A 14,677-nucleotide genomic window follows, 5' to 3' on the forward strand; every position below is an offset into this window, starting at 1 on the left:
CCGGTATATATGCCTAAAGGTTTCAAACATACAATTCGCATCATCTAAAAAAAAATCCTATTTTTCTTCGTAGTTGATGTATGCAATTTTTCCTAATTAGTTCATAGATTCAAAATATGTCAAAAAATTAAAAGAACCAATTTATAGTGTCAAACCAATATGATATGAAAAATATATTTCACAATAAATCTAATGGTCTTTGTTATACGCCCTACACTATGGCGGATTCAATTTTCATACTTCTCGTACCGATCAGTACATCAGAAACAGCTTTTTTGTGTTGTTGTTTGCGGGTAGATCAGAAACATCTAACTTGGGCGAATCGAAAAACTGCTATCTTCTGTTTAGCAAATCCGGTGTTTAATTAGCATCTCCGAATACCGCTCCACACGCATGTACTCAATCGAGTGCTTCATTAGCATGTCTAGAGCAACAAACTTTTGAAAGTTTGATTCGACTTAGCAAAATATATGAACGTACTATACTGTAGCAAATGAACTCTAGAGCATCAGCTCGTTTCGTGAAAACTATAACTTGTAACTGACTACACACGCATGGGATCAACCTCTTGGTAGGCTGTAGAGTCGTAAGACAAGATTTAAAATCATGGTGCCCACGTCTGCACGCCCAAGAGAGCGTTCTAACAAAGATTCAGCGAAATTCAGATGCATATTTCGTCAATTATGGCGTGTGTCATAAAGAGTAAGAGACACGCTTGGGTGGACGTGTGTACGCATGAGCAAACATCTTGTGGGGGAAGAAAAAATAGCACAGCTTATCCTAGTCTCGAAAAAGTCTGCGTGTTCCAAAACCATGGTAGTTGCATCACAAAGAGCACGCGAGGAAATTCGAAGCGAAACGAACCCAAACAAGCCCAGAGCACGCGGAGCAAGTCATCAAAAAAACCGTCTCCTTCTCCGTCTCCGTCTCCTACCCCACACGACACGAGCGCAAAGCCGCGCACGGCGAGGCAAAGCGAGCGCAGGCAGACAAATTTTACTTTCCTCTTCACGCTCCATGGGTTGCTGCGGTTCCTCGCTGCGGGAGTGGGCCCACGCGGAGGTTAAGCCGCCCCGGCCGCGGCGGCCGCCGCCTCCCCCTCCGCCGCACCGGCCGTCCTTCTCCCTCAGCGCGCACCAGGCCGCGCAGCCGCCGCCGGGGGCGCGGGCAGGGGATGTCCCGTCGTTCGCGGAGTTCTCGCTGGCGGACCTCCGCGCGGCGACTGGCGGCTTCGCGGCGGAGAACATCGTCTCAGAGAGCGGCGAGAAGGCGCCCAACCTCGTCTACAGGGGCCGACTACAGGGCGCCTCCGGAGGCGCCGCCAGGCGTGCTATCGCCGTGAAGAAGTTCGCCAAGCTGGCCTGGCCCGACCCCAAGCAGTTCGCGGTAGGGAGGCAGGGGAAGACGCGAAGCGCTCGCGGCTTGGTTGTATGGCAGAATTGGGTGTTTTGACGAATTGTTGATTTCGTTTGCAGGAGGAGGCCAGGGGGGTGGGCAAGCTGCGGCACCGGAGGCTGGCAAACCTGATCGGCTACTGCTGCGACGGCGACGAGCGGCTGCTTGTTGCCGAGTTCATGCCCAACGATACCCTCGCCAAACACCTGTTCCACTGTGAGTTCCCCAAGTTATTTCGTTCAGTTTATCTCTGAATTGTCAAGTTACCCGTGCCACTTCATGACTCTGCAAAAAGTTACAAACCTTTTGCCTTAGTGTATGTAGCTGAATTGTGGGTGCGGTGAGCAAGTGCTTAATTTGGCCAAGTTGGTCTGCTCTGCACAAAGCTGCTACTCTCAGTGCATTTCGAGTTGAGCTTAGTCGAGCTTAAGCTGTTGGTAGTTTGAGAAATGGCATTCCCCTATGTGCCCAGCTTCCATGTTCCCCTGTAATTTTGATTATGACCTTGGATACATGGGATGATGTTTCAGTTTTGTATACCACAAATGTTGTAGTTCATATGTACTACATGTGTTACTGCTTGTGGTGTCCGGTTTTGTCAATCTGGAGTATGGTATGTATAAGTATGGTCTTGCATTTATCTGTCTGTGGCACACATAAGTCTTGGAAAGAACAACCAAATTTGTTTTGCTCATTGCCATGCTTTTGCTCTTCTGAAGGGGAAAACCAGACTATTGAATGGGCTATGCGTCTGCGAGTTGCATACTACATCGCTGAAGCATTGGGATATTGTAGCAATGAGGAACGGTCTTTATATCATGACCTAAATGCATACAGGGTCCTCTTTGACGAAGTAAGTATAAAGGATACAAAGTATGTTTTAATTTGTAAAACTAGAAATAGTGCATCAAACAAATGATTACTGACTCATGCTGGTCATGAAGAGGACGTTTACCAGGGTTTCCAGTTTATATTTTTTTTCCTGTTAATAAAGCGAAAACAAAGATGTAGGGGGTTAATCTCCACCTGTTTGGCCTTTTCCATCCTCAAATGTGGGCATTATGGACAAGAAATGGAAATGTTAGCATTTAGCTGCCGTTTTTATGTACTGTTTATGGCACATATAAACTCCAACAGAGAATTCTGTTACTAACGTTTTTTTAAGAACTACTTTTCTACTACCACTAGGCAAAGTGTTTTAACAGAACGTATATTGGCCTTTGCAAGATGCCATGCATTCAAAATATTTTGCTTTCTGAAATTTTCATCAAGTAAGCTTATAAGCTGTAGTAGCATCTAACATTTGAACATGTCATTTTATAGCAATTAGCATGCCTGCAAACAAAGCGTCTAATAGCCCTTCTGGTTGCAGAATGGTGATCCTTGTCTCTCATGCTTTGGTCTGATGAAAAACAGCAGGGATGGGAAAAGTTATAGCACGAATCTAGCATATACACCTCCAGAATATCTGAGAAATGGTACCTGACTATTTGCTATCTTATGTTCACATATTTTGTAATAACTCATTTACCTTGTCGGAGTCAAGTAACAATGGAAATGCCAGGGGCTGAAAGCTTTATCTTGCTGTTAAAGTAACACTACTTCTCAAAGTGGAAAGATAAATGTAGTGCCCATGTTATGTTTTCGCTACCAGTGTTAGTGATTCTTTTCTGTTTTAGTGATGATGCATTAGTGTTAGGGATTCTATTGAGGTATTTTGCTCTTTCAGGCAGGGTCACACAAGAAAGCGTCATATTCAGTTTTGGCACAGTACTCCTCGACCTTCTAAGTGGAAAGCGCATACCTCCTTCCCATGTAAGTTTCTTGTTAAGCATGTTTTCTTAACTTCCATTAGATTCATCTATAATGTCTGTTAAAGAAATCCAGATATGTAATGCCAAAGAGATATGTCGAACACCCACGCATCCAGATTCAATTATTATGAAAACTGTCCTTATGTTGAATTTCTAATACATCTTTAGTTGTTCAAGTGAACATTGCTAGAATTTTTTGCTTCTAATACATTTTTTGTTGTTCAAGTTGAACATTGCTAGAATTTCTTGTGGATCCAGTGCAATTCTTGCGTGTGGAAACTACATCCTGTGATTTTTTTTTATCAAAGCCTATGAGACCTGTTATTAAGACAGATATATTAGTATGCACACTGGTAATGATTGTTATATGCATTCATTACATTCAGGCACTTGATATGATAAGAAGCAGAAACATGCAAGCACTAATGGATTCACATTTGGAGGGCAACTACTCAACAGAGGAGGCTACTACTTTGGTGGATCTTGTTTCACAATGTTTACAGTATGAACCAAGAGACCGACCTGATATAAAAAAGTTGGTTTCAATTCTTGAGCCTTTGCAAACCAAGTCAGAGGTAACCTGAAAAACATCTATTCTTATATATTTTTCTCTTAGTCTTTCGTTATAAATGAAGATGTGCTAGTGGTGTATCAGTGCAGAACCCTTTTCTCCTTGTAGTTCTGCAAATGACTGAACAGTGTAACTTCCACATTTACATGCTGTTTCTTGGCATTCAAGTTGTTTACTTGAGAGTTTCTCGTATATGTTGTTTTGCAAGTTTTCCTATCTACATTCCAACTTCCTCAGTTCCATGTGGATATAAAGGAACTGGGACCCTGGGGCCCTTTCAGGTCCTTTGACCAAACGTAAAGTAGTTTTGTAGTATTGTTGTAGAATTGTATTCTTAGCCCTCCAATACAGTAACTTCCTAGTGATGAATGATTTATTGGTGATGACTGACTGATGACTTGATGAAACGAGGGTATTCTAGAACAGTACTCTACGTATGGCCACTCTGGCAGAGAGTACATAATACAGGCTCTCCTGCACTGTGCAAAATTGTATACTTGAGTTGTGTTCATTGTTCAATCTGTTACGTTTGTAAAATATTTAGGTTGACTTTTGTTACCCTTTGTTTTGTTACTTGAGTTGCTAGAATTAGCATAATTTTTTTACACATGTATCACAAAATATATTTCTGATGTTCACCACTATTTCCATTCCAAAATACAAAGCAGGTGCCATCCTATGTGATGCTTGGAATTCTGAAGCCTGAGGAGCCATCGAAGGCACCTCCTAGTCCTACTCCACAACACCCTCTTTCTCCCATGGGAGAAGCTTGTTCCAGAATGGACCTGACTGCCATCCATCAGATTCTAGTCTCGATGCATTACCGAGATGATGAAGGGAGTAATGAGGTAAACAGCAGTGCATTCTGTTTCCACCCTGCATTTTCCGTGCGGCTGTGTGTTAATTAGTCTCCATGCTGCAGCTATCGTTCCAAGAATGGACACAACAGATGAGGGATATGTTGGACGCACGGAAACAGGGTGACTTTGCTTTTCGAGACAAGGATTTTAAAGCAGCCATCGATTGTTATACTCAGGTTTTTTTTTTACTTTTTATCCAGAGCTATAGGATGTTCTCACAACTTACTGTAGTATTGCTGATCCATCCTTTGCTTGTGATTGTTTTGCAGTTTGTTGATGTCGGGACAATGGTGTCGCCGACAGTTTATGCCAGACGAAGCTTGTGCCACCTCATGTGTGACCAACCTGACGCAGCCCTCCGGGATGCGATGCAAGCACAGTGTGTCTATCCTGATTGGCCCACAGCTTTCTACATGCAGGCAGTCGCCCTGTCCAAGTTAGACATGCGGAGCGACTCCACTGACATGCTGAGTGAAGCATCGCAGCTGGAAGAGAAGAGGCAAAAGAGCATAAGAGGCCCATGAAGAACATCTTGAACTCGGAGAAGTGGGATCCGGAGCATTAGAGGACCTATCTGTTCACTCAAGAGCATTAGAGGACCTATCTGGAGAAGATGTTCACTCAAGAGTGTCGTGTGATTAAACAAAAGAAGGAACTCATTAATCATCTGGTTTGGCATTCCTGTCATAGGCGGTTCTTTTTTTTTTGTCTATGTATATAATAACATCAGCTGAGCACGCAGGAAGCATGGAGGGTTCATTTGTGATTGTTACAAGTTGAAACCGAGTGTTGCTGGGTGTTCAGAAGGGTTGTTGTAGGTAAAGCTAATAAACTTATAAACATGTATTGTATTGTATGTATCTATGTATAGAAAATTATTATTTGGAGGTATTCCATAATGCAGATTTCTGTACCTAGTACTAGTATACGACCTAATATATGGCCCAGTGGATCTAGTTTTAGTACCTTGCTGAACTGTGATATATGCACCCAACAGTATGAAAAAACAAAACAATTGTCAATCTTGACACCATCCTAATTCAGACTTCTGCGGGCAAAGCAACTTATGTTCTTTCGACTCTCGGTTGTCTCCAAGATACTCCTTGGATGCATAAAAAATGTCGCTCACTTTTTATTTTATTAATTTTGTACTAAGTGGGGGAGTAGCTTGTTTCTTCCTAGATGCCAAATTCTTACCCCTTACTATGAACAATTAGACCCTCACGCGTGTCTACCTGGCTCATCAACAGAAGCGCCACCCCAATTTTTTTTATATCAATACGAATTCACTAAAGTATAATTTTTTTCATCTCCGTTAAGTATTACAATATTATTTTATAATGCTTTTCATAAACACATCATTATTTAATTGCTATACCACTGAAATTTTCATTAACACATTATTATTTTATTATTATACCATTGATATTTCTTCACGTATTCGTTGACAAAATTGCATAATATCATGTATACGAAGAAATCCACACTTCCGCAGTAGTTGAGGAACGAAAAATACTCGAGAGATTTAATATATATTATAGTACATTCATATGTATATGAAGATTTTTAACACTTTTCAGTACGGTTTTTGAAATTTTAATATATTTTTTAGTTAACCGGAGCTCTAAAAGCAATTCGCCAATTCACGCACAAGCCAGCCACGGGACAGTCGGACACACAATTCTCTGCCCTTCCTGCCTTCCTGGCCCATCTTAAACACCAGAAATACCCAAATTTTTTTGGTAGCTACCCATATTTTGCCCCTATTTGGGTATTGAGAGCTCGAATATGGGTAGCTACCCCAAAAAACGCAAACAAAGGGGCGGGAAGCCCAACTGCCTCGTTCCAGCCACTTCAGCACCCACCCCGAGCCCAACCCTCCGTCGCCGGCTCCGATTCCGGCGGCCGGACCGCGCCGCTGTTGGCCCCCACGGTCCTCCCCGGCCCCGCTCACCTCCCCGCCCGGACGAGCAGCAGCGGGTGCTCCCCGAGCTCCGCCTGCCGCCCCGCCCCGACCTGCCCCGTCGCCGTGCTCGAAGAAGGAGACGGCTGGCACACGCTCCGCCCGAAAAGGCTTCCCGCCGGCCGCCCCCCCAGGCTCCCCCCCTCCGACCTCCACGAAGATGGCCGCCGCGGCGCCGCCCCTTCCGTTCTCCACGAAGATGGCCACCGCCGTTGCCGTACTCCGAGCGCCCCGCACCGTCGTCTTCACCGCCCGTGTCCCGCACCCCACCGCCACCGTCCGCGCCCGCGTCCTTGAGTGCCGCCTGCCCCAACATCCAGCGCCTCGCCACTGCTCCCCGCCCGACCTGCGTGGCCGCCCAGATCGAAGAAGCAGACGGCCGGCTAGGGCTCGCTGCACCGCCGGCCTCTGCTGCTCTCCCGAGTTCTCCCCGGCCGTGCAGCGGCGACGGGGCGGCGGCTCCGGCCGTGCAGCGGTGGCGGCGCTGCGAATCCGGCCTCGTTGGGTCCGATTTGGGTCCAATTTGGGTTCACGACGGGAATTGGATTTGGGGAAGACGAGCAGCTTGTGGGAAAAAGATAAAAGAAATAAAAAAAAAGATATGGGTAGTCGTTTTGGGTACGCTGCAAAAGATGGGCAAGTTTGGATAAGTTTTGAGGACCCAAATTTTCTCTCTCTTCTGTCCATAATGATTTTGGGTATCTAAATTATGGGTATGGTGTTGGAGATGTTCTAACCAAGCTAGTCAATCAGATTGGGACGGGGACTTACCAAAAAAAAAAAGATTGGGCTGGGACAGTAGTACAATACGTAGTACTCCGTATGTACTTTGGTTAATCAATCAAAAGTTGCTTCATGGCGTTAGACGGGATTACGTTGAGATTACACAAAAGTAGCTTCACGGCGTTAGACGGGATTTCGTTGAGATTATGCTGCATCAATTCATTATGGTTTTGATCGAGTTGAAATTGCCTCTGGTTTCTGAACCGGGAGGTGTCCTCTCTTCCCCGCCTAATTCTCCGGGCTGAACCAGGTCGCAGGCTGAGCTCTTCCACGCCGGCGGGCCATTGTGATATACTGATATTTGATGGCTCGAGATGTTGACCCGGATTGGGCAGAAGCTTCTCAGTCCTATCCATGCGCTGTGCAAGGCTGACCAAAATGGGACACGTACCCCATCACCATAAAAATTAAACAAAGTACGTACAATCGCAGCAAGTTTAGCACTGCTGCTAGCTAGCTGCAGCCAGCATGTGCACACCAGCTATCCCCAGAAGTCCGCGCGTATCGCCAACGCCGAAAAGAACTTGTTTCTCCGGACGCGTGGAATTCCATACATACGTACGCAGTAGGGAGTAAGATGTGTACAGGGAATCAGGGCGCCGACGCCGCCGGCGTGCATGCATCCAGACCGTCCGTCCTATCACCCTCGCGATCGGGGAAGCGAGTGACCGTGGAAAATTGAACAATTCCTCGTTGCATACTTAGCATCGTCACCAACGTACATTGCCCCTGCACTACGTACACAGGAGCGGCTATAAATACCGACGCAAGCCGAGCAGCTGAATCACACAGCTAGCCTTTCTCTCCTCCCAGAGTTGCTACACATACAGACGGGAAAAGGGGATTCGTATAAGCGGATTAGCATGGCGGCGAGGTTTGCATTGGTGGCCGTGTGCGCGGCGGCGCTGCTGCTGTCCGTGGCGCAGGGCGACGTGGGGTCGGTGATCACGCGGTCGGTGTACGACAGCATGCTGCCCAACCGCGACAACTCCCTCTGCCCGGCCAGGGGCTTCTACACGTACGATGCCTTCATCGCCGCCGCCAACACCTTCCCGGCGTTCGGCACCACCGGCAGTGCCGAAGACGTCAAGCGCGAGCTCGCCGCCTTCTTCGGCCAGACCTCCCACGAGACCACCGGTACGTCGCCACGTCAGTGCTGATACCGATTCGTGTATGCATTCTAGATTAATTCTGAAATGTTGCGTGTTTGTGTGGGTGTAAAATTCGTGCAGGAGGGACGAGAGGCGCTGCGGACCAGTTCCAGTGGGGCTACTGCTTCAAGGAGGAGATAAACAAGGCCACGTCTCCGCCATACTACGGACGTGGACCCATCCAATTGACAGGGTAAGCGAAATGACAAACCAATCAAGGCCAAGGGGTCGTAGTTTTTCTCAAGCATCATGCGAAACAAACATAATGGTCAACGCGAATATCACATCGTAGACTGGAAAAATCTGCCCCAAAAATCTCCTTGAAAAGTACAGCAGTGTTGACATTTAGCTAGCCAGCCACCAATCCCGACCTCATCCAAACAAGCTTTCGTTTTCGCGTCTAATTAGAAGTGACCAAGCGACCGGCCGGGTCATGAACAAAATTAACTCTATTCCGATGCATGAACAATTCTTAATCTGTCCAATATGATGTGCAGGCAGTCCAACTACCAGCTGGCCGGGAACGCGATTGGCAAGGACCTGGTGGGCAACCCGGACCTGGTGTCGACGGACGCGGTGGTGTCGTTCCGGACGGCCATGTGGTTCTGGATGACGGCGCAGGGCAACAAGCCTTCGTCCCACAACGTGGCCTTGGGCCGGTGGACGCCGTCGGCCGCCGACACCGCCGCGGGCCGGGTGCCCGGCTACGGCGTGATCACCAACATCATCAACGGCGGGCTCGAGTGCGGCATGGGCCGCAACGACGCCAACGTCGACCGCATCGGCTACTACACGCGCTACTGCGGCATGCTCGGCGTCTCCACGGGGGCTAACCTCGACTGCTACACCCAGCGGAACTTCGCTAGCTAAGTACATATATAGTTGACTGGTAATCTGCACGCCAGGAGACCAGTACGAACTACAGTGCGTGCAGCAGCTGTATTTGTATGATGTTTTATTATGAATAAGGGGCATACGCCCCCATCGTGGAATAAAGAAACTAAGAATATATATTTGCTCCGGCTAATTATGCAATACACCGTATATATATCGACATCAACAGGAGATGGAATAATTGGTTGAACTGTTGACTGTTGTTGGCTTTCTTGCTGCACATGAGAAGATCTAAAGACCAGAAAAGCTGAACCATTTCCTCAAAAAAAAAGAGAGGAAGAGAAGTTACAAAGAATGGCATATCTTTAGTCCTGTGAATCAACCACTTGGTGGTGATAGTCTGTTTGCCATGGTCCCATACTAACTACCCTTCGATTCCGCTATTGTTGATATTGACATGAGATTGCTCACCACATCCACATGTTATTTTTTTAATACAACAATCTTCCATGAATTTTGGGATTGTAGCAAGCAACACCTCACCAAATCGGCATGTCTTTTTTAAATACTCCAATCTCCACAAGGTTTGTCGGGGTTTGGGCCGGGATATCAGCCCGTCCGGGAATAACTGGATACACAATTTTAGGTGAGCCGGGAAAGATTTTTTGGCTAGACTGATACTCGTGGATCGGGCCTCAAAATCCCACCGGGCTGAGCACAACTGAACAAGGCCTAGAGATCTATTTTTTAGTAGCCTGAGTTGAGGACGATCGAGTTGGGCCACGTGCATTCTATAACTTCCACATGCGAGGAACGAAAGCTACCAATGGGCTCTTTATACACTCATGGGTCCAGAATAGAAAAAGAGAAGTGTCGCGAAATGCCGCGTGGTACCCCCCGTGCACGTATAGCGTGTGACTGTGTGAGTATCGCCAGAAAATCCAGTCGTCGCCAACCATACGGTTTTGCTATTTATAAGTTGCATGTTTTTAGTTAGAGATCAATTGACATGTTAGCCATCGGATATTAATCCAACGATAGTAAGTGAGAGATGAGATAACGGAGATGACTCTCAGATCTTAATTTAACGGTTCTAAAACGTCGACTGATATTTAAACTTTATTTATGAAAAAATAGGCGACTTGAAAATAACCACACGCTGTATATTATGTGTTGTTGTTCTATAAAACAACAGGAGTACGGGGTGCCAATGCACGAAGGCACAAATGCTAGAATAATGTGTCGGGGGTGTACGTCGGTCTTATAGCGAAGGTCGCCGTACACTTGGGACAAGTTGACATGTCGATATTTTTTGAACAGGTTCAGTCGACCTTGCGGGTACAACTTAGTCCTGTGTTAGGAGAGGCTTCGAGGGGGTCGTTAGCCAAATGCTTGGACCGAATTCGTCTTCCCAAGTCACCTATGGCGAGAGATCTCTAGGGTTCGCCTCGGACTTGGGCCGAACTTGTCTTCCCAAATAGCGAGGTTAGGATACCCTCGAGACTCTAACCCGATCCCTCTACTTCGAGTCGAGGTCGTACTAGACGGCCTGGAACCTCGAAACTAGACTTCCCAAGTCGCGTCCCCGAGGTCGAGTCGAGACTAGGCTCGACCCAAGCACTCGAGAGCGGGCTCCTTGGGTTGCTCTAGCCCTCTCCCCTTTGATTTTATTCCAATGGAGAGTGAATGATACATGCCCCCATGGGGAGAAGGAAAGTGAGGGTAGAGTGGTAAATTCATACCTAGAGCTTTCTTGCCCTTACTCTAGCTCCTTTGACCATGGTATGGGGGGCTTGACCCTTTGACTCCTTTGACCGGCGCTTAGTTGGCATGGTGATTTGACCGGTCTTTGAGATTTGTTGACTTGGTTGCCGTCACATAGGATTACGGCCCGGCACATGTAAGGATTTCATTATATTACAACAGTAGCCCCCTTGAGCCGGAGGTATTGGGAATGCCTTCGGGTCAACTCCAACGTTGATGGCTCGTCGAGGTTCTTCTTCCGATACCTGGAGCGTAACTCTCCTCGGGGCGAGCCACCGGCTAGGTAGGTTTCACGAGAAAACCCGGCCTAGGTGGGCTTGTTGCACAAAACTTGTGGTTTTGTGAGCTTTCGGTGTATCCAAAGGCCCCTAGGAATTTTCCCGCGGGAAATGAGGGCTTTAGAATCTTTGGTGCGGAGAACCACCGGCTAGGTTAGTTTCTCGATGAAAAACCAAGCCCAGGTGGGTTCCTTCGTGAGGTTTTGCTGGTCGTGGGGCCTATTTTCGAAGAAATAGACACTTTCGGGGTCTTCCTTGCGAGAAATCATGGCCACGAAGGTCTTTTTTGTGAAATTCTGGACTTGGAGGTTCTCCCGCGGGTTTTCGGGAAGTTTGGAGGGTCTTGACGTTAATCTTCAGAGCCGCAGGGACCCGGCCCAAAATTCCCTTGCCCTGGAGGGGCTTTTTCGCAAAAAATTTGCGTCCCGGGCCTCCTTCGTGTGCAGAGGTTTGCTCATGGGCCGCCGTGGGCTTCGGCGGCAGGCGGGCCGTGCCTATTTGGGCCAAGGTACTTCTCCGCGGCTTCCCCTCCTTTTTTTTTACTTCGCGCGTTGTTGGGCCGTGGCCTGCCTGGCCCAACTAGGCTGGCGTAACGGTTCGCGGGCCAGTAGCCAAATCGGACGGCCGCAAATCACCTGGTGCCCTAGATCGGACGGTTGCTGGCCATCTTCTTCCTTCGTACGGGAGGAAAAGGGCTTCGTCCTCCTTTCCTCTTTCGGTGGGGAGCACCGTCACCATGGGTGACGCCGGCGGTCGCAGGGCCCAGCGCGGACCGGTCCCGGGCGTTCCAACGGCTATCCTTTGTCCCCTCCCCTTGCTTCTTTTTCGCTTTTCCCCTTGGTTCTTGTCTTGGTGTTCGAACAATGGCTGCCCCACAGCCGGCGACGTGTCGACCCGCGGGTGGTTGGACCCGGATGTCGAGGGGGACGTTGGCCTATAAAAACAGAACCCAGGGGTGGAGGCGAGGCTCATGCCCACTCTTGCTTCCTTCCCTTCCAGCGCCGAAGACGAGTTCGGCGGCGCTCGAAGGACGGGGCAAGACCGGTGGCCGTTAGGGGCTCTTTTGGGGCAATTAGCCAGCTCTCGGTGTTCGTCCGTCTCCCAGGATACGTTGAAGATCATCGAGCCTTCGTGGGGGTTGAACTTCCGACGACGACGTGGCTTCAAGAGGTGCCGATGTTGCTTGCAATTCGAGCCGAGGAGGGGCAGCACTCAGAAGCTTCGTTGTCCCCGCCGAGGTGAGCATAGCACGTGCAATCGTCCCCGTCCTGGCTGGCGTGACATTGGGCACTTCGGGCTACGTAGAATGGGGCGGCAGTGGCCATGGGCGTTTCCTCGAGCGGCTTGCGGCTTGGGGACGCGCGTCCGGTACGGCGTAGGCGTGGCCGACGAGGTGTCGAGACGTTTATGCCGACGCGCGGCACCCTTGCGCGTGAGGCGTCAGCGTTTGCTTGGTGGGGAGCGCCCTTGGAGCGTGCGCGTGGCGCGGCCGCGTGCCGTCGGCGGGGGACGCCGGAGTTGGTTATGGCACGGCGCAAGCTCGCGCACCGCGCGTCGTGGCTGCGCTCGGCACCATGCGCGGGCGAGCGTTCCGTCGCAGGCGGCTTAGGCATAGCGGGGTGCGGGCGCGCACACGAGGGCTCAGCGAGGGCGCGCCAGGGACGTCGGCCATTCGACCGAGCACCCTGCGTGCTTCTGCCTTGGCCTCCTGCGTTCTTCCTTCTTTCTTTTTTTTGGGCTGGATTGTAGCCGGGCCGTGGGCCTCGAACGGGTTCCGGGGGAGCCGGACCCCCTTTCTTCTTTACGCATCTTGGGCCGGTTGGACGCGCGCGAGGCCTAGGGCCCATTCCCCTACACACTGGGGTGTTCCGAAGTTCAGCGGGCCGTGGGCTTCGTGGGAGCTGGGCTCCCTTTGTTCTCTTGCCGCCGGTCTGGATCGGGCCGGAGAGGCTGTTGGGGGGATCCGGCTATTTCCGAGGGTTTTTTCCCCGCTTTTTTTTTCATTTTTGCTGGCGGTCGTGTACGGTCTTGCGACATGGATTTTCCCTAGTTGCTTCCTTAGGATTTTCTTTTTGCAACTTGTACTAATCCCTTGGCTCCTTCTTGTAGGTGAGATGGCGGGATCCAACGTGGAGTGTCGTGACGGCGCCGGCGGGAGCGTCGAGAGGGAGGCCTCTCACGGGAACGGTGCCGAGGCACGAGCATCGGGGGGCAAGCCACGATCGAAGAAGGTCACACGCCCGAAGATAGGACCTCGGCCAGAGCCGTATCCGGCCGCGCCGGGACGGGTTCCCGACATCCTTCCGGCGTCGGTGACGACCGAGAAGGACTTGTCAGACCTTGTGGAGGCAGGCTACTTCCGCAAGGGCCTCGCCTCGCTTCCTGACGAGGGTGAGCTTCGGCTGGAGCTGCAGAGGCGTCGAGGCCACATCGTCGTGTTCACCAGCTGGTTTCATGCCGGACTGTGCCTGCCCGTACACCCGTTCCTGCTAGAGTTCCTGGATACCTATGGTATCGAGTTGGCGCAGCTGCTTCCTTCAGCGATCTTGCGTCTGAACGTGTTCAGGTGGCTTTGCGAGACCGCTTTGAGGGAGCCTCCGACCATGAGGTTATTCTTGTTGCTGTTCACCGTCCACGTGGAGGAGCGTCGCACCCCCGACGAGAGCACTTGGAGTGCTTTTTGGTCGGTCGCCGTGAGGCTCCGTCCTGGCTTCCACGACAAGTTTCCCCTGATGCCGGCGAAGAGCGCGGTGCACCTGTTCGACGGGTGGGACTCGCAGTGGTTCTTCGTCGACGTTTCGGAGACGAGCTTGCGTCACTCTGGCAGACTCCCTCGACACTCTGGGCCTGGGGTGCTTCGGGATGTCGTCCGTCCCATGGGCACGTCCTTGGTCGAGGAGTGGGAGCTTGCCGGGATCAAGTCGGCTCGTTCGGAGCGTAGCTTCCGTGACCTTCTCGAGGAGATGGTGATGGCGGGCCGCTTCATGATGAGGGCGCGACCACAGGCGGAGCTGGGGATCCTCTTGGCCTTCCGTCACCCACGACGCGCGACTAAGCGTGAGTTTTTCAATACTTGAGTCGTTACTTCAAGTATTCTTGTTTGCTTGACACTAACCCTGGCTAGTGCTTGTGCTTGTTTTTCAGCGGCTTTTTCTCGAGAGAAGGCGACCGAGTGGGCTTCCCAGATGGTCGGGCCGTACAACTCGGTGGAGCATCGGGCTTACGTCGATACCATCAGCGAGGGAGGATGCCACAACGTTGTGG

General features: G+C 50.0%; 2 protein-coding genes across 2 annotated transcripts; both read left to right on the forward strand.

Annotated features, from left to right (window-relative positions):
- Positions 1 to 899: 899 nt before the first annotated feature.
- Positions 900 to 5,534, forward strand: LOC100828308 (serine/threonine-protein kinase BSK1-2). The gene is made up of 9 exons (XM_003574224.4): positions 900 to 1,386; positions 1,476 to 1,611; positions 2,115 to 2,248; positions 2,768 to 2,873; positions 3,125 to 3,210; positions 3,596 to 3,784; positions 4,449 to 4,628; positions 4,703 to 4,816; positions 4,910 to 5,534. The coding sequence occupies exons 1-9, from the start codon at positions 1,018 to 1,020 to the stop codon at positions 5,162 to 5,164; spliced, it is 1,569 nt and encodes a 522-aa protein (XP_003574272.1). The 5' UTR covers positions 900 to 1,017; the 3' UTR covers positions 5,165 to 5,534.
- A 2,605-nt stretch (positions 5,535 to 8,139) lies between these two features.
- LOC100829018 (chitinase 8) lies at positions 8,140 to 9,591 on the forward strand. The gene is made up of 3 exons (XM_003574226.4): positions 8,140 to 8,523; positions 8,619 to 8,730; positions 9,035 to 9,591. The coding sequence occupies exons 1-3, from the start codon at positions 8,250 to 8,252 to the stop codon at positions 9,405 to 9,407; spliced, it is 759 nt and encodes a 252-aa protein (XP_003574274.1). The 5' UTR covers positions 8,140 to 8,249; the 3' UTR covers positions 9,408 to 9,591.
- The last annotated feature ends 5,086 nt before the right edge of the window (positions 9,592 to 14,677 follow it).

This window comes from Brachypodium distachyon, chromosome 3, assembly GCF_000005505.3.
Source record: "Brachypodium distachyon strain Bd21 chromosome 3, Brachypodium_distachyon_v3.0, whole genome shotgun sequence".
NCBI classification, from domain to species: domain Eukaryota; kingdom Viridiplantae; phylum Streptophyta; class Magnoliopsida; order Poales; family Poaceae; genus Brachypodium; species Brachypodium distachyon.

Excerpts from the sequence above, each read along its gene's own strand:
- LOC100828308 (XM_003574224.4), top strand. The coding sequence starts at position 1,018 with ATGGGTTGCTGCGGTTCCTCGCTGCGGGAGTGGGCCCACGCGGAGGTT. Across the intron at positions 1,612-2,114 it reads CGCCAAACACCTGTTCCACT|GGGAAAACCAGACTATTGAA; the intron begins GTGAGTTCCCCA and ends GCTCTTCTGAAG. Across the intron at positions 2,249-2,767 it reads ACAGGGTCCTCTTTGACGAA|AATGGTGATCCTTGTCTCTC; the intron begins GTAAGTATAAAG and ends TTCTGGTTGCAG.
- LOC100829018 (XM_003574226.4), top strand. The coding sequence starts at position 8,250 with ATGGCGGCGAGGTTTGCATTGGTGGCCGTGTGCGCGGCGGCGCTGCTG. Across the intron at positions 8,524-8,618 it reads GACCTCCCACGAGACCACCG|GAGGGACGAGAGGCGCTGCG; the intron begins GTACGTCGCCAC and ends AAATTCGTGCAG. Across the intron at positions 8,731-9,034 it reads GGACCCATCCAATTGACAGG|GCAGTCCAACTACCAGCTGG; the intron begins GTAAGCGAAATG and ends TATGATGTGCAG.